Source organism: Amphiura filiformis, chromosome 10, assembly GCF_039555335.1.
Source record: "Amphiura filiformis chromosome 10, Afil_fr2py, whole genome shotgun sequence".
Classification (NCBI taxonomy): domain Eukaryota; kingdom Metazoa; phylum Echinodermata; class Ophiuroidea; order Amphilepidida; family Amphiuridae; genus Amphiura; species Amphiura filiformis.
Window position 1 is genome coordinate 13,791,761 of NC_092637.1, and position 27,738 is coordinate 13,819,498.

General features: G+C 38.0%; 1 protein-coding gene across 2 annotated transcripts; it reads left to right on the forward strand.

Moving 5' to 3' along the window:
• The first annotated feature begins 444 nt into the window (after nucleotides 1-444).
• Nucleotides 445-27,738, forward strand: LOC140162525 (polypeptide N-acetylgalactosaminyltransferase 13-like). 2 transcript variants are annotated; one of them, XM_072185774.1, is made up of 10 exons: nucleotides 445-1,632; nucleotides 3,118-3,298; nucleotides 7,620-7,783; nucleotides 8,633-8,840; nucleotides 9,703-9,876; nucleotides 18,456-18,573; nucleotides 19,244-19,561; nucleotides 20,402-20,506; nucleotides 25,852-25,983; nucleotides 27,329-27,738. In XM_072185774.1, exons 1-10 carry the CDS (start codon nucleotides 1,047-1,049, stop codon nucleotides 27,491-27,493), a joined length of 2,151 nt encoding a protein of 716 aa, XP_072041875.1. In that variant the 5' UTR covers nucleotides 445-1,046; the 3' UTR covers nucleotides 27,494-27,738. The 2 variants fall into 2 exon arrangements, 1 of the variants encoding a protein (XP_072041875.1); XR_011860307.1 differs by lacking the exons at nucleotides 20,402-20,506; nucleotides 27,329-27,738 and adding an exon at nucleotides 21,453-21,562.

The following is a 27,738-nucleotide window of genomic DNA, read 5'->3' on the forward strand; positions in this document are numbered from 1 at the left end:
TATCATTAGATTTATTAAGTTTACTTCGAGGACTGTTAAAATATCAAATTTTAATAATTTGCCATAAAATTTGTATTATATCGCGAATAAAAAAAATCGAAATTATTTGGTATCAGAAGGACATTCCTCGTATTCAGAATGCAATTTGATACGTCTGATGTGCTCTCAGGCCCCCCAAAAAAAAAACCCCAAAAAACCAAAATACTGTACAAACGTTGCTATCCGATTCCTTAACTAAACTATGACAAAAGTCATGTTTCCACGTGAAAAATGAACCCCAACCACTGTAAAAGAAAGTAACTTGTTATTGATGCCAATAGAGATATACCCATTTACCCTATTAGAGCCACCGTGCTAATCGGAGTGTAATGATGATGATAAAAAAAGCTATGGCAACGTGCTGTATATGGTAACAGGTGACAATCAGCAAATAGTATTCGACGTGGCATATTATTTAGATGCTAAATTATCATTTTTTGTGTATGGATGCTTGCTTATTATTACTCCTTTGCCGAGTAAAAAGTTTTCGCCTCTGGAGACAGTTTTGTCGTGTAAAGCACGCTTTATCATCATGATAATAAGGCGTATAGTGGCGGCTTTTCAGTGTAAGACTCAGAATTCGGCGCCGACAGGCAAGTTTTACATACATCGCGGTGAATTGAATATGCATTATTGTTTTATGTGTGTTTCATACAGACAATAATCTGACTTTGTCGCTCATAAGTAGTTAATGATATTTATGTTATCCATGATATTATTGCTGATTGATTGATATGGAATGATATATTCAGTTTGGCATGATATATATTTTGAAGAAGTTGTACTTGTATATGGCTCACGATTGCACTTCACTGCGTGGATGTTATTGTCAATGGAAATATAGTTAATTGATTATCTTTGTTTTCGTCGCTAATTATGTCAGTCATGATAAACCATAATTCAGTTGATATCTTCTATGTAGTGTTTTATCTATATTTTATCAAATTTGATTGACTGCATCCATATTGCATCTTCATCCACCAAATATTTTGAACTGAACAACAAAAATGCGATATAGAAGATATAAAACTCTTAAAGCTGCTTTGCTATTTCTTAGCGTTTGCTTTATTGCTGGTGTAGTATTACATAACCAAACGGACAGTGCAAGAAATGAGGCTAAAAGAAGATCAAAATGTGGCGATGCTCCGTGGTGTTTGGAGGACTCTATCGTGGAATCAAAGTCTGAGGGTGATATCAATGCACCTCCTCATCCTAATGACAAATTAAGCGATGCTGATCTAGAGCGGCAGGCACTTCTTAAGGCGATACGTGATCATGATGACCAAGTAGTCAATGATATTTTACAGAAGCGGCACGGTAGGCCTAATGGTCCTCGTGCTCCCGTAAACAAGGCAAAAGCTGACGAGAATCAACATTTAGGTGAGGAAAAACAATGGGTGGCTAAGTTTGACCCTGCTAATCCGGATAATATTTTGCCAAAAGTTGAGGATGATAAACGCGGGAAATTGGTGGATAAATTTAACCCTGCTAATCCGGATAATGTTTTGCCAAAGATTGAGGGTGATAAACGCGAGAAAACGGAGAAAAGGAATCGGGAGGACTCAGAGGTGGATCATCGTCCGGTACAAGTTGGTAAGTAAAATCTTACAATTAGGAGGGTGGTCGAATGTCGAATCGTGAAATGCTAACCCCTAACCTAAATTTTCACTGTTAATGCTAAAATGGGTCAAAACTTCGTTACATGAGCGATGATACGATGGTATCCTGCACTCCACTTTAAAGCACGGAGTTGTATTTTTCGGCAAGTACCGCGACCCGTTTTGGAAGAGGCCGCGACCACCAAAAGGGTCGCGACCCCCGGTTTGGGAACCGCTTCCCTAGCCCTAACCCAAATCTTAACCCTAACCCAAACTCTAACCGTTACCTGTTGGTTTACACATTACACTATTCGGCACTCATCCGTGGTGTTAGGGTAGGGGGTTAGTTGTGAGAAAAAGCAGTGTCTTACCAATGCAATAAATACAAACTCTCAAATTTCATTTTTGAGAAATCTTACTGATGTTCATAAGATAAGATTATATAAACAACCAATTACAACTATTATGGTCATATCGTATTTAAGCATTAAGGGAGAAAATAATACCCGTATACGCAGGGAGGGAGGGGGTGCAACAGCACCAACCACCACAAAGAATGAGAAGAATAATGAGCTTTCTTCTGATACCAAAATCTCAGTTTTGATGAAGAAAAATCATGAGGCTGTCGATCGAGTCATATCCCTTTAAAGTAGTTTGCACAAGCTGCGTCTTATTTAACAACGCCTGCATTGTTTGCAACAGATGGCAATATAACCTATATGAAATAATTTTGTTTGTTTTTTCAGAATACTGTAGTCTAGATGGATGACATTTTATTTTTTAATAAATGCCATAAAATTTTGTATTTAAAAAAAAACGAATCAAAATTATTTGATAAGGACATTCCTCGTGTTCTTCATGCAATTTGATGTTTCTGGTGTGCTCTCAGGTCCCACAAAATATACTGTGCAAACGTAGCTATCCGATTCCTTAAAAGGGGAAGCCCCGCCAGACATACAGAGCAGTTCGTCTGGGGTGAACCGAACCTGCCTGTTTATCAAATTAGTCAGTGAAAAGGGTACCTATGAATTTGACAGGTGCTAATTGATATTTTAATGTTACTGCATCAATTAGCACCTGTCAAATTCAGAGATAACCTTTTCACTAATTAATTTGATAACCAGGCAAGTTTGGTTCACCCCAGAAGAACTGCTCTGGCGGGGCTTCCTCTTTAAGCCTCAATACGGCAAGTTTCCTTGAGTATATGCATGTGTAGCGGCGAAATCACGGGATTTCGGCAGAGAGTTCAGTTAGGGTTAGGGTTAGGGTGGCAAACCTGTGATTTCGGAGCTGCCAAAATTCAGAGATTTCGGCAATCCCATGAATTCGGCGCAACACATCCAAGCACAGCCCGATGACCGTGCGTAGCAGTTGAAGGACTGGTGGTTCCAGTCTACTGGGAACCCGTTGACAGCTTCAGGCCACTGTGGGCTTCAGGCCTCAATTTCTAACATCAACGTATATTCCTTTGTCTTTGCAGCACCACCTCATGATGTCAAAGCTATCAATGCCTCAGGTCCGGGTGAGATGGGCAAAGCCTTCATCGTCAGTGAGGCAGATAAGAACGAATCAGCCAAGTTATTCAGCATTAATGCCTTCAATCTTTTTGCTAGTGATAGGATATCACTCAACAGGTCGTTACCAGATGTACGACCAGAAGGGTAAGAATACGCAAATCGCCATTAAGGTGGTACTACACCCCTTGATAAATTTGTGACTATTTTGCCTTTTTCTCAAAATTAATAACACACTGGTAACAAAGGTTATGTATATTATAGGGACAAGGAATCCAGTTACTACACTGGAATTTCAGTGACTCATGACAAGCGGTACGTTATTTATGATAAGAAAAGAGGTACAGCTAGAATGTACCTCATTTCTTAACATTATATAATGAACCACGTCGAATCACTGAAATTTCAAAGTAATTGGATTCATTGCCCTTATAATATACTTAACTTTTGTTACCAGTGTGTAGTTATTTTTGAGAAACATGCAAAATTAGTCACAACATTTATCACGGGGTTGTAGTACCAACCAATCAATCAATCAATCAATCAATCAATCAACCAATCAATCAATCAATCAATGGAATGGAAAATTTCAATTATACGCGTTTTATATTATTCATCTGTTTATTCATACTGAATACGAAACAATTTCCTCTCATGTTTAATTCATTTAAATATATCCTCAACAAGATATACCTTAATATTTGTAAAACCACAGAATTTATAATGTGTTGCTAAGTCAATTTACATTTTGTAAAGTTGTAACCGCATATTTTTTTTACAAGTTCCTTGGAAGTCATTCAAATACAAAACCCTACAACATGTCAATGTTACATTTCAATGGTTTGGATTTGCATATCAAAATCAAACAAATTTTAGCGGAATGGGGCTTTGTTTTAATAGCAAACTGCCATATAGTATAATGTTTAAAATATCTAAAATGTCAAATTATACGCACCTTATAGTCAATGATGATGGGGTTTTCAGTAATATTAAAATATCCTAAACTATACATAGCTTTCCCAGCAAACACAAAACGTTTTCGACATCATTCACAAAAGGTTATAAAAGGTTGTCAGAAAACGTTTAAATGTCGGGTTATATAAAGGGTGCATGAATGGTATAAAATGTTTTCATAACATTAAATAACATTTGTTGGTAATTTACTGCACAGCAAACACAATTTTGTTACAGAAAACATTTAAATGTCGGGTTATATAAAATGTATAAAAACGTTTTAATAACATTCCCAAAACATTTTTGAAAACTTGGTACAAATCATTCTAAACAGAATGTTATTTTGGGGTTGAAAAAATATTTTGCAAAAATGTTTGCCCAAAATATCTACAATATTAACGTTTTTAAAATGTTTTCGCGACCTTTATATAACCCGACATTTAAATGTTATTAAAACGTTTTGTAAAAAACATTTTAAGACAATTTCTGTGTTTGCTGGGTGCAAATATTTTAACATAATGATATTTAAGTGTTGACAAAATATTTGGCCAAAAATGTTTGCAAAAATAGTTTACAATGACATTTTGAAAACATTTTAAAAATAGTGTTGTAGTGTGTTTTCATACAAAACACTGAGTTGGTTAAAGCTTACCGGTTGTGGTGGTTTCTGTCGTCGATAAAGCATCGTAAGTCTTGCTCACAGTCTGGCCTCGCACACACTTCAACTAAGTGTTATACCCGATAAAATGATACACTTTATAATATAATTTCCTACCTTCAAATGTCTCCAACAGATCTTGAAGACCCCAATCCACAGCTAATCTAAGGCAGCAAGCCACTCATCGGCCATCTTGTTTTCTGAAATGCATTTTTGCCCAACACAATGACCAATCACAGTTCGCAAAGGAACACATGTGACCATGGTTGGGCAAACCATACTTTGCCCAACTTTATTGGCGAGAAAAGGATGTTCTTTACCAAGGTTGGTTAACTTTTAACCAACATTGGTAATTTTGAACTCTGAATTCACCCAACCTGTGTAAATACCATATTGACATGTTTGACCATCCATGTATTAAACTGTATTTTGCCCAACTTCAAGAATCTTAACCATTGTTGGGCATTTTTTAACCAACTGTTTTCTGCCCGTTCATTTTTTATCCAATGTGCTGAGAGTGTACATTAACTAAAATCCCAATAGGCTACACTCTTAAAACGATCTACTCTTTTTTTAATTGAAACTTGTCAAATTTAACAAGGGAAATTATTCAGATGGGGACATAACAAGTTTGTCCTCAAAACGAATCGGACATTTCTTCAAAATGAATCGGATATTCTCATCAAAATGACAAGAAATTCATCAAATTTGATAAGATTGTCTTGTCATTTTAAATCTTGTCAAAATGAAATGGGTAATCTTGTCAATTTGAATAGTTACTTGTTAAAATTCGTCTTGATAAGATTGTCGGTTCAAAGTGCAAATATAAAAAAAGATACCTAATCAAAATGAACAGTATATCTCATCTAAACGAATAGTTTCTTTCTTTCTTTCTTTCTTTCTTTCTTTCTTTCTTTCTTTCTTTCTTTCTTTCTTTCTTTCTTTCTTTCTTTCTTTCTTTCTTTCTTTCTTTCTTTCTTTCTTTCTTTCTTTCTTTCTTTCTTTCTTTCTTTCTTTTTCTTTCTTTCTTTCTTTCTTTCTTTCTTTCTTTCTTTCTTTCTCTCCCTCTTAAAATCTGTGATAAGAGCTAAGGTGTGCGCATCAAATTGCTTATTATAACGCAGCATGATGTAAGTCTTATGTGTCTAGCATTTTCATGTGTTCCGGTTGTGGAATAGATGAGGTTTTTTTTTTCAATTATGGTATTAGATGGGTTTGATGTGTTTTCAAAACTCTTAAATGTGTTAAGCATTTTCATGTGTTCCAGTTATGGTATTAAAGGGTATTTTTATGACGTATTTTAAGTATACGTCACTCAAGAAATTAAAGGAAATTATTCACTTTCAGGTTTAAAGACCGTATTACTGACTTCTCTTTAACTATATGACGTTACGTAGATCGAGTCCTGTTTATTTTTCTGCTTGACCTTCTAGCGTCATACCTTAAAACAATTGTAATCAAAGTGCGCTTTATTTGTTTTCCCAGCATATTTGAGCATATACTTCGAAATGCATTTTTATATAAATTATATTTGCTCCTTCGGTGAATGATCTTTACATTTCTACATCGTCGTTTCGAACGCATCATGTGTGGGAGGATGTTGTATTCTTTCTTTCTTTCTTTCTTTTTTTTATTCTTTTTTTTCTTTATTTCTTCCTTTCTTATTACCTTCCTTCCTTCATTTCTTTCTTTCTGTCTTTCTTTCTTTCTTTCTTTCTTTCTTTCTTTCTTTCTTTCATTTTTTCTTTCTTTCTTTCTTTTCTTTTCTTTCCTTTCTTTCTTTCTTTCTTTCTTTCTTTCTTTCTTTCTTTCTTTCTTTCTTTCTTTCTTTCTTTCTTTCTTTCTTTCTTTCTTTCTTTCTTTCTTTCTTTCTTTCTTTCTTTCTTTCTTTCTTTCTTTCTTTCTTTCTTTCTTTCTTTCTTTCTCTCCTCTTAAAATCAGTGATAAGAGCTAAGGTGTACGCATCAAATTGCTTATTATAACGCAGCATGATGTAAGTCATATGTGTTAAGCATTTTCATGTGTTCCGGTTGTGGAATAGATGAGGTTTTTTTTTTCAATTATGGTATTTTTATGTGTTTTCAAAAGTCTTAAATGTGTTAAGCATTTTCATGTGTTCCAGTTATGGTATTAAAGGGTGTTTTTTATGACGTATTGGAGTATACGTCACTCAAGAAATAAGCTGAATTATAGTTGTTAAATAAAGCAGTATAACTCGCTTTGGTTGATTTTAAAGGAACTTTAAGATTTAATTTACAATGTTACTTATGAATGAAAATTAAAACCTGCAACAGTAATGTGAGGAAATATTCATTCAGAACAATGGTAATGGGTGGGATGATTTTTTCCCTTTTTTTTATTTTTTTGCATCATTGGCCACTTTTTTTGGGGGGGGGGACAGGGGTGTCTTCAAAAACAATATTGTACGGCGATGTATTACTCGGACCATAATGAACCTCTGCACTGAGGAGCCTATTCGTACATACTATCCACACCCCTATGGAAGACATTGGTTTAAAGTACAGTGGGTTTCAAATGGAGTCACCCATTCAGATAACCCCGTTTGTAATTCACACTCCTTGTGTGGGGGATTAAGGTCATGTCTTCCATAGGGGTGTATGGATTTCAACTGGAAGTTAGCCCAATGTCTAATAAGCTTGATACTATACAAAGAAGAGCGGTACACGTCATTGATGTGTATTACCTCTAATCAGAATCGGCTCAGCTTCAAGCGGGAGATTAACAACTATCTTGGCGCCAACCCGTCAGCGCTATCACATTGATGGCAGCTTTTAATGCCTTGCATAGTTAAGACATTGAAATATCACCCATTTGTCTTCTATCTTTACCCTGCAGGTGTTCCGCACTCACGTATCCAAAGAATCTTCCAAAGACATCACTAATTATCGTCTTCCACAACGAAGCATGGAGTGCCTTGTGGCGAACAGTACATAGTGCCATTAATAGGTCACCTCCTTGCTTGCAAGAGATAATCCTAGTTGATGATGCAAGTACCCAGGGTGAGTATCACTATGCCGCCTTTTTGCGACGTAAGTATCTACACTGCAGATTATACGGTGTGTTTTTTCTCGAAAAGTACACTGTTAGAACCCTGGGTAAAAAAAGTTGGGTAAGATTTGTACCTAACATTTGGTAAATTTTACCCAACATCGGTTATTTTCAATAATTTACCCAATCCCAATATTGTGTAAAATTTACACAATATTGGGTAAACAAACTTTCCCAACCCATGAGGGTTGTTCATATGGCACCTAGTGTTTGGGTATCATATGAACAACCCTCATGTGTTGGGTAAGATTTTTGGGGGTAAATTACTGAAAATAACCCGATGTTGGGTAAAATAGTGCTACCATTATTATATAGGTCACCTCCTTTCGTACAATAATTAAGATAACAGTCCTAATAGATGATATCACTATGCCGCGTTTTTGCGAACCTTTCTCGAAAAGTAGGCCCTAGTGGCTTTTCGCAAAAGGTTAGAAAAGGTTGCCAGAAAAAGGTTTAAATATCGGGTTATATAAAGGGTATAATAGGGTATAAAATGTTTTCATAACATTCAAAACATTTCTTGAAAACTTGCTGCAAAACATTCTGTTATTAAAGTGTTGACGAAATATTTGGCAGAAAATGTTTGCCAATAATATTTTACAGTAATATTTTGACAACATGTTAAAATGTTTTTAAAATGTTTTCATGACCTTTATAAAACCCGCCAACATTTATTGTTATTTACAAGTACATTTTGTACTTGCTGCTTTTACATAGTGCTAACAATAAGAGAAGCATGGGATATGATACGCATCTTTTCGTTCACTTCAATAAAAACCTTTTCCCACTTTTCCCCGTAGATCACCTGAAGTCTAAACTAGACCAATACGCCGAAGAATTGAACTTCAACGTCAAGATCCTTCATTTAGAAAAGCGATCTGGTTTAACAGTAGCCAGATTACGTGGGGCGGACTACTCCACTGGGGAAATACTCGTGTTCCTTGATTCGCATTGTGAATGCACAGAGGGCTGGCTGGAACCAATTGCGTATAGAATTGCACAGGATAGGTGGGTATTTATATAATATGATACACAGCGACAACGCCTGGTAAATAATTATATTGTACAGGCAGGGAATTTAAATCAATACACGTGTAACTGCTATGCACGCCGCGCCGATATACGTGTATTGATTTTCAGACAATAGAACTTCGGATACCGGGATAGAAAATGATGAATATCTCTCGTGATTTTTGGTTTCAAAAGAAACCAATTGGAAGGCTTGCACTTGACTATATGTGTTAAAAGAACATGATAGTCGTAAGCGTGCGTATTGACAAACAGCCGTGCGTTTTGAAATTAAAAACCGACAAAAATTCGGATTTTATGTGCAGAATAAAAAAAAGACAGCTACCCTCATTCGTCAACAATGCGGGGTTACCCATAACACGGTACACTAGTGCAGTGTAGACCACTGGTTGTTATTCGTTCCGTACGCTCGCAAATGGGACTTTTTGGATCAAAATAGCGGACTTTTTTACCTTTGGCAATTTATTTTGAGGGAGAGGCGTCCGCCCCTTCTTTTAAATTTTATCATGTTTAAAAACATCCCCACAAATGAGTTTAACAAATCAAATAGCCGATATTACTTTGGTTTTATAGGAGTAAAATAGTTTCATTACAAAGTATATTAAACTTTAAAAGTCTTTCGGTAAATCCCATAAGCCTTTGCGAGTACACCTGAGATGTTGTCATTTGACGTCACGCCGACTTGCAATGCGCAGTAACGATGTACGATAAACTATTAGAGCATCGGCACAGATCGGCGTAACGTCAAATGACGATATCCCAGGTTTACTCGCAAAGGCTTATGGGATTTCCCGAAAAGGGAATTTTGGTGTGTGTTATTCTTTTGTTTTTCCATTTTCAGGTCAAATGTAGTGGTACCAGTAATCGATGTAATTGACGATGATAATATGGAATATTTAAAGGGAGACGGGACGCCACAGATTGGCGGTTTTAGTTGGGGACTAATCTTCAATTGGCAAGGCATGCAAAAAGCTGATAGAATTGCTTGGAATAAGAACAAAACAGTGCCTGTCAGGTAAGAATTGACCTTTCCGGTAAATCCCATAAACCTTTGCGAGTATACATGAGATGTCGTCATTTGACGTCACATCCGGCGTCACACCGATGCGCACATCGTTTAGTGAACATCGCTACTGCGCATTTCAAAGCCGTGAAGTGCGAAGTAACGATGTGCGCATCGGCATGACGACATCTCAGATGTACTCGCAAAGGCTTATGGAATTTACCGAAAAGGTCAATTTGGCATCAATCCATCAACCCTTCGCTTCCAAAGCTTTATGACAGGGGTAAGCACAACCACCAAAACGCGTGACATAAGTGGCACACAGCTGCTGTCGCTGATAACAAATTAGTATTCAATAAAGAGAAAATAACTCTGTTTATTAAAAGCTTGGGCATGCAAGCTAGCCTGAATCCTTCTGGCCTCTAATGGCGGCGCCTTTTTTTACCCACTATCCTTCACATTGCCTAATTCGAGTGGAGCGGCCGCCGTGCGTGAGTATTCGAGCACTGGAGGATCTAGTCTACATCCAAGCTGTCAGTACATATTGAAAAGCGATACTCTGGTCGTGAAGCTGAGAACATCGTCACGTGACTACCGAACATTGACATGCGCAGACAAAATGTGATCCTTTATTATAATAAGCTATATAGTGACGTAATCAGGAAAAACAACACTAGTCTCTGATGTTGCATATTGTTGGGCATCCAGGTATAGGAAAAACAACACTAGTCTCTAATGTTGCATATTATTGGCAATCCAGGTGCAGGAAAAACAACACTAGTCTCTGATGTTGCATATTGTTGGGCATCCAAGTGCTGGAAAAACAACACTAGTCTCTGATGTTGCATATTGTTGGGCATCCAGGTATAGGAAAAAAACAACACTAGTCTCTGATGTTGCATATTGTTGGGCATCCAAGTACAGGAAAAGCAACACTAGTCTCTGATGTTGCACATTGTTGGGCATCCAAGTACAGGAAAAACAACACTAGTCTATGATGTTGCATATTCTTGGGCATCCAAGTGCAGGAAAAGCAATACTAGTCTCTGGTGTTGCATATTCTTGGGCATCCAAGTACAGGAAAAACAACACTAGTCTCCGATGTTGCATATTGTTGGCAATCCAAGTGCAGGAAAAACAACACTAGTCTCTGATGTTGCATATTGTTGGCCATCCAAGTGCAGGAAAAACAACACTAGTCTCTGATGTTGCATATTGTTGGGCATCCAAGTACAGGAAAAACAACACTAGTCTCCGATGTTGCATATTGTTGGGCATCTAGGTATAGGAAAAACAACACTAGTCTCTGATGTTGCATATTGTTGGGCATCCAAGTACAGGAAAAGCAACACTAGTCTCTGATGTTGCACATTGTTGGGCATCCAAGTACAGGAAAAACAACACTAGTCTCCGATGTTGCATATTCTTGGGCATCCAAGTGCAGGAAAAGCAATACTAGTCTCTGATGTTGCATATTCTTGGGCATCCAAGTACAGGAAAAACAACACTAGTCTCCGATGTTGCATATTGTTGGCAATCCAGGTGCAGGAAAAACAACACTAGTCTCTGATGTTGCATATTGTTGGGCATCCAAGTGCAGGAAAAACAACACTAGTCTCTGATGTTGCATATTGTTGGGCATCCAGGTATAGGAAAAAAACACTAGTCTCTGATGTTGCATATTGTTGGCAATCCAGGTGCAGGAAAAACAACACTAGTCTCTAATGTTGCATATTATTGGCAATCCAGGTGCAGGAAAAACAACACTAGTCTCTGATGTTGCATATTGTTGGGCATCCAAGTGCAGGAAAAACAACACTAGTCTCTGATGTTGCATATTGTTGGGCATCCAGGTATAGGAAAAACAACACTAGTCTCTGATGTTGCATATTGTTGGGCATCCAAGTACAGGAAAAGCAACACTAGTCTCTGATGTTGCACATTGTTGGGCATCCAAGTACAGGAAAAACAACACTAGTCTCCGATGTTGCATATTTTTGGGCATCCAAGTGCAGGAAAAGCAATACTAGTCTATGATGTTGCACATTGTTGGGCATCCAAGTACAGGAAAAACAACACTAGTCTCCGATTTTGCATATTCTTGGGCATCCAAGTACAGGAAAAACAACACTAGTCTCTGATGCTGCATATTGTTGGGCATCCAAGTGCAGGAAAAACAACACTAGTCTCCGATGTTGCATATTCTTGGGCATCCAAGTACAGGAAAAACAACACTAGTCTCTGATGTTGCATATTGTTGGGCATCCAAGTACAGGAAAAACAACACTAGTTTCTGATGTTGCATATTGTTGGGAATCCAGGTCAAGGAAAAACAACACTAGTCTCTGATGTTGCATATTGTTGGGCATCCAGGTATAGGAAAAACAACACTAGTCTCTGCTGATGTTGCATATTGTTGGGCATCCAAGTGCAGGAAAAACAACACTAGTCTCTGATGTTGCATATTGTTGGGAATCCAGGTCAAGGAAAAACAACACTAGTCTCTGATGTTGCATATTCTTGGGCATCCAAGTACAGGAAAAACAACACTAGTCTCTGATGTTGCATATTGTTGGGCATCCAAGTACAGGAAAAACAACACTAGTATACAAATATTGACTGCTATGAGGGGCACAGTTTAAAATTATAGGCCCTCGGTGATGTCAAAACCATGACTATGCCCGAAGCGAAGCTGAGAGCATAGTCATGGTTTTGACATCACCGAGGGCCTATAATTTTAAACTGTGCCCCGAATATTAAGCAGTCAATATTTGTTTTATATACCTCATATATAGATTCTTCTCATTTGATTGGTTAAAAGATTTCCTGACTGACAAGGCCTACAAGCTTTGTAACTGCATAGGCCTTAGGCTTTAATGCACACAGTGCATGCAAGAGCAAGGGTGCAGAATTTGGACCGATATCTACCGATTTCATATCTAAAACAACCCTACCGTTTCTGTGCTAACATCACACACTGCCGAGTCTCCAGGTCGTAGTAATTTGTCTAAAAAGTGACATTTGGCAGGTATAAATCCTTGACATGTAACAGAATGTAAACAATCACTGCACTCACGGCGGCCGGTGAAAGATCGTCGTCAAGGAGAGGTCAAATTCATTGCGAACTGTGACCGCGATAGTCTCAACACTCGTAATCAACGCCGGCCGTATAATGGGTGCGCAATGTATACGAGCGATCTGTGTATTCGGGGTTGCGAATATCCAATTATTTTCCGGGCATAGAATCAACTGTGCCCGGGGCACAGTTGTTGTATGACGTCATCTTGATAGAAAAAGAGGGCACAGCTATTTTAATGACTCCACTTTTAACCAATCAGATGAGAGGAATCTATATATGAGGTATATAATCTCTGATGTTGCATATTGTTGGGAATCCAGGTCAAGGAAAAACAACACTAGTCTCTGATGTTGCATATTGTTGGGCATCCAAGTGCAGGAAAAACAACACTAGTCTCTGATGTTGCATATTGTTGGGCATCCAAGTACAGGAAAAACAACACTAGTTTCTGATGTTGCATATTGTTGGGCATCTAAGTACAGGAAAAACAACACTAGTCTCTGATGTTGCATATTGTTGGGCATCCAAGTGCAGGAAAAACAACACTAGTCTCCGATGTTGCATATTCTTGGGCATCCAAGTACAGGAAAAACAACACTAGTCTCTGATGCTGCATATTGTTGGGCATCCAAGTGCAGGAAAAACAACACTAGTCTCTGATGTTGCATATTGTTGGGCATCCAGGTATAGGAAAAACAACACTAGTCTCTGATGTTGCATATTGTTGGGCATCCAAGTGCAGGAAAAACAACACTAGTCTCTGATGTTGCATATTGTTGGGCATCCAGGTATAGGAAAAACAACACTAGTCTCCGATGTTGCATATTCTTGGGCATCCAAGTGCAGGAAAAGCAATACTAGTCTATGATGTTGCACATTGTTGGGCATCCAAGTACAGGAAAAACAACACTAGTCTCCGATTTTGCATATTCTTGGGCATCCAAGTACAGGAAAAACAACACTAGTCTCTGATGCTGCATATTGTTGGGCATCCAAGTGCAGGAAAAACAACACTAGTCTCCGATGTTGCATATTCTTGGGCATCCAAGTACAGGAAAAACAACACTAGTCTCTGATGTTGCATATTGTTGGGCATCCAAGTACAGGAAAAACAACACTAGTCTCTGATGTTGCATATTGTTGGGAATCCAGGTCAAGGAAAAACAACACTAGTCTCTGATGTTGCATATTGTTGGGCATCCAGGTATAGGAAAAACAACACTAGTCTCTGCTGATGTTGCATATTGTTGGGCATCCAAGTGCAGGAAAAACAACACTAGTCTCTGATGTTGCATATTGTTGGGAATCCAGGTCAAGGAAAAACAACACTAGTCTCTGATGTTGCATATTCTTGGGCATCCAAGTACAGGAAAAACAACACTAGTCTCTGATGTTGCATATTGTTGGGCATCCAAGTACAGGAAAAACAACACTAGTCTCTGATGTTGCATATTGTTGGGAATCCAGGTCAAGGAAAAACAACACTAGTCTCTGATGTTGCATATTGTTGGGCATCCAGGTATAGGAAAAACAACACTAGTCTCTGCTGATGTTGCATATTGTTGGGCATCCAAGTGCAGGAAAAACAACACTAGTCTCTGAAGTTGCATATTATTGGCAATCCAGGTGCAGGAAAAACAACACTAGTCTCTGATGTTGCATATTGTTGAGCATCCAGGTATAGGAAAAACAACACTAGTCTCTGATGTTGCATATTATTGGCAATCCAGGTGCAGGAAAAACAACATTAGTCTCTGATGTTGCACATTGTTGGGCATCCAGGTGAAGAAAAAACAACACTAGTCTCTGATGTTGCATATTGCTGGGCACCCAGATATAGCCAGGGGCTATTTTAACGTGCCTCCTGGCACGTTCGTGCAGTGAGATTAAAAATCCGTGCAGTGAGAATTCAAAATCCGTGCTTAAAATTCAAAACTGCTGTTTGGGCCAAAATAAAATAAACTTGCTAAGTTTTGCACGCTTTGCGCACACTGCTGGTCCATCAAATACCAGTCGTCACCTTCATTTTGAGCTAAAATAGTCTGAAATTTAACATTTTTTGCGCGCTTCGCGCGAAAATGTCCCAGTAGAATCGGTACAAATTATGCTCGTCCTCCCCTCTAAATGTTGATGTTTCAACATCTTATTATGTTCCGGTTTGAGGCCAGAATCATGACAATTGTCCAAATTTTTAAACCCATTTTAAAGAGCACACCGCTAGCTAAACCAACGCGCCATTCGTGTAACCCTAGTGATTAAAAATACAAAAACTGTTTTGAGGTATTTTGGGCTGCTCTTTGGACTAACAACCAGAGAGAGTGGCGTGTTATTGCTTAAATAAAAGTGTAAAGCCTATGCATGAATTTGAATCGCCATTGCCAAAGTCGCATTTGTACAATTATTATCGAGAAAATCGGCCCGCGAATTAAAAAGCGGGAAAATACAGGTTTCCAGCCTTGAGTTCAAGCCAAAAACAGTGAGGGTGTTGTTTACGGGCTTGTACCGGGAAAACGAGATGAAAGACTACCCATGCATTGCAACATAATGTAAAACATTCATTTGTAATCGACTGGTTATCAAATATTTGAGACATTGCCCAAAAGGCCTCCAAACGAGCGAAAATGTGCATTTTTACGTGTATTTCAATGGGCCGATTATTTAGTATAGTGCGCTCCCTTTAGTATCAAAATTTACCACTTTCGCGTCGCGCTTTGCGCGCATTTGTCCCGGTAAAGTAATTTTAGTCGACTTGGAAATATTATTGTGCTCCCCTTGGCCCCAAAGCAAGGACGCAGCCTGGAATGGCATGTAGGCGATAATGAGGCAAATTGATAACCCCTCCGGCTCAATATCGGGACAAAATCGATCAAACACACAGTTCCCTTCTTTTAAATATTCACCATAATTATGGAAAACTTGGTGTGAAAAACAGGCTTAACAATGGCAAATGCGCCTTTTCTAAACTTATGCTCGAGGAATCCTCTTTTAAGACCATATATAATTATTGAAAAAATGAAAGATTTTGTCAATGCGCAAAATTTACCCTCATTATTGCCATATCAAAATTTAGTATTATAATGTGGGAATGAATTGTAGGGTATAAGCCTCCACCACATGTATTGATGGATTGTAGACATCCCCGGGGCTCCAAATACCAGGACAAAATTAACCAAAAGCTGTAATGTGATTCTTTTTGGCCAGGTTTTAGGCCACAATAATTATCCACATTTGGCTCATTTTAACATCAAAATTGCAAATTTCGCGCGCTTCACGCGCATTAGTCCCGGTCAACTAATGTTAGTTAGCATATTAGCAGGTCAATTTGAAAATGTTGCCGCTCCCCACCTGGCCGGTCTGCCTAACACTAGAAGTCTACGCGAGGTCACAAATGTGGCTGGTCTGTCTGAAAGAAGTACGTGAGGTCACAAATGTGTCACCAAGATGAGAGACTTTAACGCGTGATTTTTAAAAATCTCGAGCACAGGCAGCGGAAACAGGGGGGAGACTTCCCCCTAAATATCCTAATAAAAGAAAAATTAAAGCAATAGCCCTATGAATCTTCCCTTTTAGTCCTAAAAATACTGTGTTTTGGGCCAAAAATAGGGTAAAATTGTACAATTTTGCGCGCTTCGCGCGCATTGGCCCCACAATACCGAACTTCACACCATCGATGGGGGCTACAATCATGAACCGGCACAAAATATGCTTGCACCTCTAAATGTTAATGCTTTCGCCACCACTGCTTACCAACGTGCAGTGACTTTTTCCGCCTAAAATAGCCCCTGGGAAAAACTAAATTAGTATCTGATGTTGCACATTACAGGGTGTATCAAAATGATTGGTACCGAGCTATGTGACATTTTCAAAAATATATCAAAAATATAAAATTGCTAATTAATATAGTTTTTGTACTATAAATAGAAAGGGGCATATGTTAACTTATTGATCCAATAATCTGAAGATGATTGGTTGATGCATCTGGGAGCTATTGTCATTTAAACGAAGATCGACGTAATCATGGTTTTACTTACGCAACACAAGATGAATAGGTTCACTGCTTGAACTATTTATTGCATACATGCTCTTCAATATCTCACCTCAGACTACATAACAAAAAAATGCTTTACACATGCTTTTAGAAAGATAGTTCCTGAAGTCCCTGCCTTACGACTCTGGCAGCATGAGGTGAAGCCCTATCTTGAATGAACTTAACACCTGGGATGAATCCGTTCTGTAACTGCCCATATCAAATTGTGACACATTGCAAGTTATAGCATGGTTGCATGAGATACTCCTTGAGCTTGAAAACTGTCTTCAAAATCTTCTCTGCACTTCTCCAAGGCTTCATGTCAACCAGCGTTTCTTTACTGTGAATACACGCTAAAGTGTGGAATACTGTTGAATACTTTTACCAGGTCTAACCTAACCTACACTGTCAACAGTCTATAGCCATTCTGCCACATTATTTACTAAATAGTAATCTCAATGCTACAATTTAAATTACCGCCCTGGAAGGTGTTGAGTCACAAACTTATTTCACTCCACCTAAATTATTCAAGTCAATAATATTACTCTCAACCAATAAATATTGATTAGAACATTTGTATATATGAATGAAGAAATAGGCAAGAAAAAATTAAACATTTCCATGATTTTCAACATATCATTCTCACAAGGTATTTGTAGTAAAATAGAGCTTTAAAAATGTGCGCTACTGATCCAGCGTTACGAAAAGTGTAAAAACACCTACTTTCCTTTAGAATCGTGTAACTTATGAACAAAATGGGCTATATTTATGATCTAAATTTCTTAGAGAAGATAAAACTGCTATAATTACAAATATGTAAACAATTTACCCCAAACTGGCACAAAAATAGTTTTAAAAAAGTCGTCGGTACCAATCATTTTGATACACCCTGTATTTGACATCCATGTGAAGGAAAAACAAGACTAGTCTCTGATGTTGCATATTGTTAGGCATCCAGGTGCAGGAAAAACAACACTAGTCTCTGATGTTGCATATTGTTGGGCATGCAGGTGAAGAAAAAAACAATAGTCTCTGATGTTGCACATTGTTGGGCACCAGATATAGAAAAAACAACACTAGTCTCTGATGTTGCATATTGTTTGGGCATCCATGTGCAGGAAAATAAAACACTTGTCTCTGATGTTGCATATTGTTGGGCATCAAGTGAAGGAAAAACAACACTAGTCTCCGATGTTGCATATCGTAGGGTCTCCAGATGTAGAGATAAACAACAACTAGATTCTGGTATGTTCCTTACCATTTTGGGGAATGATATTCTTATATACAAAGCAACATAGCTCACACCCTTTAAGGAAGACACGACCTTAATCTCCCACACAGGGGGTGTAGATTTTAAACGGAGTCACCCATTCAGGTAATCTCATTTGAAATCCACACTCCTTGTGTGGAAGTGTAAGGTCATGTCTTCCATACTATATTGGGTGTATGGATTTCAACTGCAATAACCCATTCTTTTGTTTTCAGATCACCCACAATGGCTGGAGGACTGTTCGCAATAGATAAAGCTTTCTTCAATAAAATAGGTAGATACGATGAAGGTTTCAAAGTGTGGGGAGGAGAAAATTTGGAGCTATCGTTTAAGGTTTGTTCAGTCCCATAAAGCAGTCAGCTTAGGCGATTAAAAAATACTCGATTAAAAATTATCGTTACGTGATACACCTGGGCGCTGACATTACATCGTCTACATATGAAGTATGAAAATGACCTTCGGCATAGCGTGTGGACTTTCTGTGCACTTGAACGGAAAGGCGGCAAGCATGGCCATATTTTGCAGCAAAATGTTGATATTTTGCAACTTTGTGATGTTTAGTGTGAGACTTTCTGCTGATACATTCTCTTTCCCGTCGGCATACAGGCCTACTTGATAACTATATTAATAAATCAGAATCCTCCAATATTCAATATTTTAGGTATAAATATTATCAGTATAACTTGATATTTGTCTGAAAAAAACCCCATCCTATCCGTTTGTGTTTAGTGATGGCGGCGCCCATGGTTCACGTGTGATTATATTTAATAGATAAATTTTAACCACCTAAGCCCACTGTAAAGTATGACTTGATTAAATTACCGTAAGTTTGAAATTTTGTTTACCCTCCTGTTAGAGTTAGCCATCACTGTGCTATAATCATTTAGTTTGATTAAACAAAGAACAAGATCGTGTTTTAATTAAATATTAATTAATTACGTTAATGTGTTTGTATACTTTCAAAAATCCAAGTCAACACTTACATTTTTCATTCTTTTTACAGACGTGGATGTGCGGCGGTTCCCTGGAAACAATGCCATGCTCTCACGTGGGCCATATATTCCGTCACAGAGCACCGTACTCGAGCGGTGGTGCTGGCAATTTTATGTCCAAAAACAATAAACGCTTAGCTGAAGTTTGGCTGGATAATTATAAAGAGTTCTTCTATTTCTTCAACCCTTCGGTTCGCAATGCCGATGGGGGCGATATATCGGAGAGGGTAGCAATACGGGAAAGGCTGAAATGTAAATCGTTTGGGTGGTATTTGGAGAATGTATTTCCCGAGACACATTGGCCGACGAAAGATACCGTATTTGGACAAGTAAGTATCCTCGCATTAATATTATCATTATAGATGATGATGATGATGATGATGATGATGATGATGATGATGATGATGATGATGATGGTGATGGTGACGATGAACAAGTGATGATGATGTTGTGTTGTTGTTGTCGATGATGTTGTTGTTGTTGATGATGATGATGGTGGTGGTGATGATGTTGATGATGGTGTTGATGATGATGTTGTTGTTGTTGATGTTGATGATGATGAAGATGTTGATTATGATGATGATGATGATGACGATGATGATGATGATGATGGTAATGATGATGATGATGATGATAATGATGGTGGTGATGATGATGATGACGACGACGACGACGACGACGACGATGATGATGATGATGATGATGACGATGATGTTGATGATGATGACGATGATAGTGACGATGATGGTGATGATGACTATGATGATGATGTTGAAGATGTTGTTGAATCCATCAACGGGAACGGCGTCAGATTCAAAAGGTTGTCAGCTTTTGTCGTCAGGTGTTGATCCGACGAAAGCTTTCTTGATGAAGTCAGAGTCACATCTGACGAAACCTCAACAACTTTTGTTCAATACGACAGCGTATACCCACTCAGAGCGCAGACCCGCAAAATTCTGCAACTGTGACAAACTTTGATACCATGGACTTATTTTTGGGCGAGAAGCGTACGCGCTTCTGCCCTGTTTTAGTTTCACTTTTGACATTTTCATGACCTTCCTCATTTGCTCGCCCTGTTCCTTTTTAAAGGAATTCTTTTATTAACTAATTCAACTCCAATGAGTATGAAACTGTAATCATCGATAGATTGATTGGCTAATTTTATACAGGTTATGCAAACAGCAAGCAATTATTGTTTAGATTTCATTGGCGGTGATACAGATGGAACACCTGTTAAAGTAAGATCATGTAACTCGGGGTCGGCAAAAAACCAGGTACTGTACCCAATGATATCAAAAGGGACAGTTTTCTTAACACTCGGCTAGAGGCAATTTCCAGTTAGCTTTATGATCCATTCATGTTACGACCGAGGGCATAGCGATGTTTCAGCGGCAGGTAGACGTATCTCCATTGGCTAATGTATGCATGTACGAGTATGATCAAGTTTGACTTCGCGCGCGGCAAATCATGTAAAGAGCTTATAGTAACGGTTTATAGTAATTTGTTATTCGGCATTTTGCACAAAGATCACCGCGAATTGAATTCGGAGGTTCTTACGCTGGTTTCGTACTGTTATGTTGCTTGCCGCTGAGACGCTCGCGCATTGCAGACTAACGGATACGATCAAGGCTTGAAGGCTTGTCATTGGCTGCTATATCATTTCGCAGCGGTATAAGCGGCATGAAAGTCCGATAGTGAAAAAGTTTAGAGATGGGGTCATTAAAAAAAATCTATATAAAAAGAATGGCAAAAGTACAAATTCTTCTTGTTTTTAGCAAAATCATGTGAAAATTATTATATTAATAATTTGAATAGATTTTTCGTAATTTTGAACAATTTGTTTTTTCTTTTTCTGAACATTTGGTATATTTTTGGGTAGCCTATATTTGACTGGTGATGATGCTATATATATGGGGCATATGGTAGCCAATGGAGGTACGTTCTTCTGTTGCTGAACCATGGAAAATGAATGTATCTTTTAGAGACACACTTGGAGATCCACAATTGACACTCGACACAATCATAAGTGATTCAATATTTTTTTTTAGAAAAACTTTTTTTACAGTCTTCTATAGCCTATGTGTACGCTACTGTTATAGAGGTGTTTTCAAGTCCTCAGCTAACAAAAGCTACGAAATCCCGCCGAGTGTTAGGAAAACTGTCTCCGATTCATGTAAGATTATTAACTATTTCTATTTTACCAATTTTAAATTTGAACAGGTTAAGAACATACAGAGGGACCAATGTTAGATTATCATCAAAAGAGTAAAGATGATAATGAAGTGAAAACATGGTCATGTCATGAGATTTCTGCTGTCAGTTCTTTGCAGGTAAAATTTATGCACACAAAACAAAGGTACAAATTGCAAATGATCTGATGATGCAGAGCACAGCCATTTATATTCCTTTCACTTTTTCGATTATATGCTTCATAAGGTGTGACAACTGTCAGATGTCAGTGAATTCCTGTAAAGTGTGCTGAGGCTTGGGGGTTTATGAGCTATCACGTTTACTTGGAGCGGTACTTATACTGTCACGCTAAAAAAGAATCTAAAATCACAGCAATTCTTAAATGCCACTCTTTAAAATCTAATAGTTTATCGAAAAGCAAACTATATTAGGCCTACTTAGTACAGGGATAGCGTCAAAATCTAACAGCCGGCACCCTGGCAGCGTTCTATTGTTCCCAACAATATAGAAAGAATGTCCAATGAGCAAAATCGGCATTGAAATTTGCAATGCATTGTGGGACAGTTTTTGCAGTTTTGTGCGGTTTTGGGATAATTTGCCCTTTGACCTTTCAGGAAAATTGTTTTTTTTTGTGCGTAACTAAATATTATTTTTAATGTTTTACTAGAATGAAAATTGTTTAAGAAATAAAATTATGTCATAAATTAATTATTTAAAATATTATAACATTATTAAAATAACGAATCTTAATACTAATTATAGAGAGTTTGTCCGTCTGTCCGCGAGCTATCGCGTGCGCGCGGAGCTGTCGCGTGCTCGCAGAGCGCGTACGCGGAGTATCAACGGGCGTGTGCGCGGAGTACCGACGGGCGCAGTGCGGGTATCGGAAAGCATTAAGCTGAATTTATACTCGATCGCCGAGCGATGCGATTAATCGCTTTTGAAAAAGCGATATGAAATCGCCGAATTTTGCGATGCATCGCCCGTCGCTTTTGCATTTATACTTATCACGGCGATAGCGATTGCAGACGACAATTAAAATATTCTAAATGCCACAAAATACATTTTTAAAACATCAGTTGCTGTCAATAATTATTGCTTTGAATTAATTCATCATCAAAAGTTAAAAATCGAGAAAGGTAAATTAATTAGCAAAATAATAGATCCAGATGGTTGTATATGATTGGTTGACGCATTCACGTGTCAAGCGATATCGCTGGGAAGTTGAGATTTCTTCAACTTGCAAAAGCGACGTCGTTTTTGCCTCCGCGATTTGAATCGATTGATCGGCTTGACGCTCTGGAAATGTAAGTAAACATTGAGCATGCGTGAAAATCGCTTTTCTGCAAAAGCGATTGAGTATAAATTCAGCTTTACAGTTATATTGATCACTGAGAGACGCAGGCCTATATCACAGTAGTTTAAAAGGTCAGGGCAGGTATAGGCCCCCTATGGGTAACGGGTGTTTGGTAATTAGAGATAGGCCTATTATGAGAACCACCCAACCCGAGAACCGCGAAATCTAGTGATTAATAACTACAGCAATTTCCCCGATATATCAGAGGTCAAAGTGTCCCCAAACTGCTCTCAGAACCGGCAGTTCCAATGCCGATTGGCCGGTCGACTGCATATCCGTCAGTACACGCTTTTCAATACGGAATAAATGCTAACCTCATCGTGACATCATCCAAGCAGCAAAGTTCCTTTCCCATTGAAAAAGCGTGTATTGACGGATATGCAGTTGACCGTTGTCAGGGTGCCGGCGGGTGCTATGAAGTCACCCCTACTGATTGTTCTGACAAAATCAATGAATATGGTACGGAGGGTCATTGAGGTCACACCCGTTCCCGTTTAAGTTTCACCTATTATCCCCAGATAAAAGAGGAACAAAACAGATATTAGGCAAATGTCAGATATTCCATTATATGATAACTATCTCCTCATCTTTTGACAGAATTATAGAATTTTATAAACCAGAGCTCAACATATCAAAGAAGACCAATGTAGATCCATTATAGAGGCCGTCAGCGTGACGTCATATGCCGCCATCTTCAATGGTACACGCTGCGACGGTCGTTCGATCTCCATGCGTGAACAGCAAAATCACCGCATCGACGCGTGATAACAGCTACGTGGCAAGCTGCGCCCTGCGCGTAGTGTCCGATGCATGAACACGCAGATCGTTTGTACCCACAAGATGGCGAAAGGCTGACGGCCTATATTGGGGATAAATGCGCACTTCTGAATTTATAGCACCTTTTCCATATTTTCACTACACGTCTGGTTCAATATGCTCTACTTGAAGAGCACTTCACTGCATGTATATATAATACGGTTATTTGATAGCATGAAAAACGGCTACGTCATTTTTAAGAAAAGGTGAACACTGATGGCGCTATTTATCTTAAATCGTATTTTTATCTTTACAAGTGGTAGACACTGGTATAATGATATTAATACATCGGAAAAAGAGTAACAAACAGCAACGAACCTTCTTATCATGAAATGTTAGGAATAACCTATATCATTTGGCTAAATTGAATTTAAAATAAAATTATATGTAAATAGCGCCCTCAATTTGCACACAAATATACAGTTTATAGAATAACAAATACCACAAAAAAGCAGAAAAAGATTAATACTATGTTGGAAAAGAAACAAAAATCTATGTTAAAAAGAGCTGGAAATAAATGTACATGTTAGTGTGATAGTTGTTGGCATTGTCCAGGTCTAGAATTGAACATGAATATGAAATGTTTTGTTAGAAAATCTTAAATAAATGATCACATCAAACCACGGACTGTTTCTACCGTCAATGGCTGCACATTCACAGCTTCACACGCATACAAGTTACTACGCACTGCCACGATTTTGTATTCACTCGTCTCTTCTCCTCTTTCCACCCTTTTGTGGTGCAGATTAAACAATTTTGGTGCCAAGTAAAGATCATACAAGCAACAGAAGTAGCATTATATAATCATTGTGGGTCACTTATTAGAAAAAGTACGTTAATGCAATTTATGCAATCCTAGAATTCCGAGGTCAAAGTTTATGCAGGGGTCAAAATTCACAGTTACTCAAATTTTGTTAAAACTTGTTCCATAATATTCCGCAGGTCATAAGGATTCAGAAAATGTATAATTTGACCTATCTTCGGTTTATTTTTCCGGAGTTATGAGCAAAAAGGTCGGAGGTCAATATTTGGGTCAAAGCATGCAGAAAATTTCTTCCGATTTTGACTTTTCCTAATAAGTGACTAACTGGGAGAGTATAGGCCTATTAGGGAAAAATGTATATCTTTAATCCGTAAGATCACAATTTTCATCGGGAATGGACGGCTTTTCCTCACAGCTACATACACTTTAAGTACATATAGTGACATATCATTAGATTTATAAAGTTTACTTCGACTAAAAAGGATTGTTAAAATGAATAAAAAATATCAATTTGTCAAAAAATGTGTATTTTCGCGAATTTCCAAAAAATATTTGATATCAGAAGGAATGTCGTCGTATTCAGAATGCAATTTGGTGTGTCTGATATGCTCTCAGGTCCCACAAAACATACTGTGCAAAGGTGGGTGACCGACCCCTTGAGCTTAAAATGGACAGAAAGCCTTTTGGCAGTTATTGTAATATTATTTCAGCATTTTGGGTGAAGAAAAACAAAATTAAAATTTGACGGAAATAGTACATTATGCAAACTTAGCAATCGCAACATATTATGCCGTATATGTTAGAAAAACAATTATCAAGCACGAATCACATGATTTTATTTAAAAAAAAGCTCATATTGACCATAAAAACGAATAAAAACAGCTGGCTCTCAACAGGCCACATTCAAAATTCCCGCGCCGAAATTGTCTATGGCAATGACGTCATGGTTATTTGTGCTCAATTGTCGTCAGCCTTCATAGTGTTACTTGGACATCATTGCCGCAGGCAATTTCGGTGTAGCCTGAATCCTTTTGGCCTCTAATGGCGGTGCTTTTTTATCCACAATCCTTCACACCCGTGCGTAATTATTCGAGGTCTGGAGGATCTAAACTAATTTCGGTGCCCGGGAAATTTGAATATCGCGTGGTGAGAGACTGTTGTTTTTATTCGTTTTTAAGGTCAATATGAGTTTGTTTTATATAAAACCATGTGATTCGTGCTTGATAAATATTTTTCTAATATATAAGGCATAATGTTGTGATTGCCGGAGTGTTCCTGACGTGCACATAAAAACAACAAGTGTGTTGACATTATTTTGAGGAATTATTCAGTAATTAAGTGTAACGATGCGCAGTAGCGATGTGCGCAGCCATCAACGGTGATGCATTTTCGGTCTCATATCCAAAGATGTTCAGGATACCGAAAATGGTGATCAATTCTGTAAGTTAGTTAGAAATAAAATGAACTTGATTTGATCTTTTTACAACCAACAGTTATGGGCATTCACTGGTGCTGGTGAAATCAAACATGATGATAAGTGCCTCGATTCGCCTGGTAAAGGGAAGGTCATACTCTATCCTTGTCATTTCCAAGGTGGCAATCAAAGGTGGTCTTACAATAACGAGGTTCGTATTCAACAAACCCCCTCGCCTCAACTATTTCTATACTGTGGTTAGTGGCGGCACCGGGGAATTTAATATTGTTCTTACCCCAGTTTGCCCCCCCGATTTTAAGGCTTTATCAGTCTTAAAAACTCCAAATTACGAAAATTTCAACTCTTTGCGGCAAATTTGTTGATTTTGCTCCCCCCCTGAAATTCGCCTCGCCCCCCCAAAAAAAAAAATTTCCTGGTACTCCCACTGACTGTGGTACCCACAGAATTAATTCTCTAAATCCGTGGAGGTACATCAGTTCGGTAGTGACGTCAATGCTGTTTCCCGGTGTTGCGCCACAAGAGTGCGGACAATAAAGGCACGCTGCTATGCTGTCGTGCATATTTCTTTTCATAATAACAGGCGACATCATTATTTTTGGCATAAAACTAAACTCTACTTAAAATAATGATGTCGCCCGTGTTATGAGACGAAAGATGCACGCCAGCGGCTAAAAACAAAACCTTTATTCTAAATTATTAACTTTTTTTAGCTGATATCATTATACTCAAAGTTGAGAATTAACCTTCGTTCTGCGAAGGAAAGGGGAAGGGATACACAGCCCAATAGGGTTTTTCATCCGACATAGGCCTACAATATAGAGTTTTCGTATAATTTGGCCCATTCCATCCAGCTGATTAGGGTGTTTTAGCTCGGCTAACTCCAATCAGGCCGGAATTCCAGAAAAAAAAACAATTTTCAAGCCAAAAATTATGACATTTGGTTTCAAGCAAATCACTAAGCATCGTAAAGAATCAATCTATGATTTTCCTAAAACTATCAATTTTCACGGGTTTGAGGCATTATGTTATACCATATACCGGTAGTTTGTGTTATATACCGTGTTTTGTTCTGTAACCCTGCAGGGTTGACGAATGAGGGCAGCAGTCTTTTTTTTTTTGTTCTGCACATATAAAATCCGAATTTGATCCGAATTTTGTCAGTTTTTGATTTCAAAACGCACGGTTGTTTGTTAATACGCACGCTTACGACCACCATGTTCTTTCAACACTTATATTCAAGTGCAATCCTTACAATTGGTTTCTTTAGAAACCAAAAATGACGGGAGATATTCATCACTTTCTACCCCGGTATCCGAAGTTCTATCGTCTGACACGTGTATCGGTGTGAAAAACAAATACACGTGTATTGATTTAGTTTCCCTGTACAATATAATTAATTACCAGGCGTTGTCGCTGTGTTTCGTAACTTTCACACGTTATCATTAAAGGTAGCCAGTCAAAGTCATAGAAACATATTGAGGAGGTGTTACCTAACTGACATATCCTAACACGTGTGTCTTAATATTCCTTTTCAGACAAAACAAATTGTTCATTCTAATGGCAATTGTCTCGAAATAATCCCTGCTAAAGGAACGAAGGTTACAACAACTACTGTTGACACATGTGACACTGCAAAGCAAACTCAGATATGGATATTGAACATGAAGCAGTGGAATTTATCTGCATCGAATAAAAGATGACCAAATATGGTGCTTGAGTTGAACTGAACTCTGCTAAAGTTTTGATGGATTTAAGCTTTAGTTTTTGTGAAGAGAAATATAAAAACAAAATAATGAGAATAACAACCCAGCAAACACAAAACGTTTTCAACATCATTCGCAAAAGGTTATAAAAGGTTGTCAGAAAATGTTTAAATGTCGGGTTATATAAAGGATATATTAAGAGTATAAAACGTTTTCATAACCTTAAAAAACATTTTTTTTTG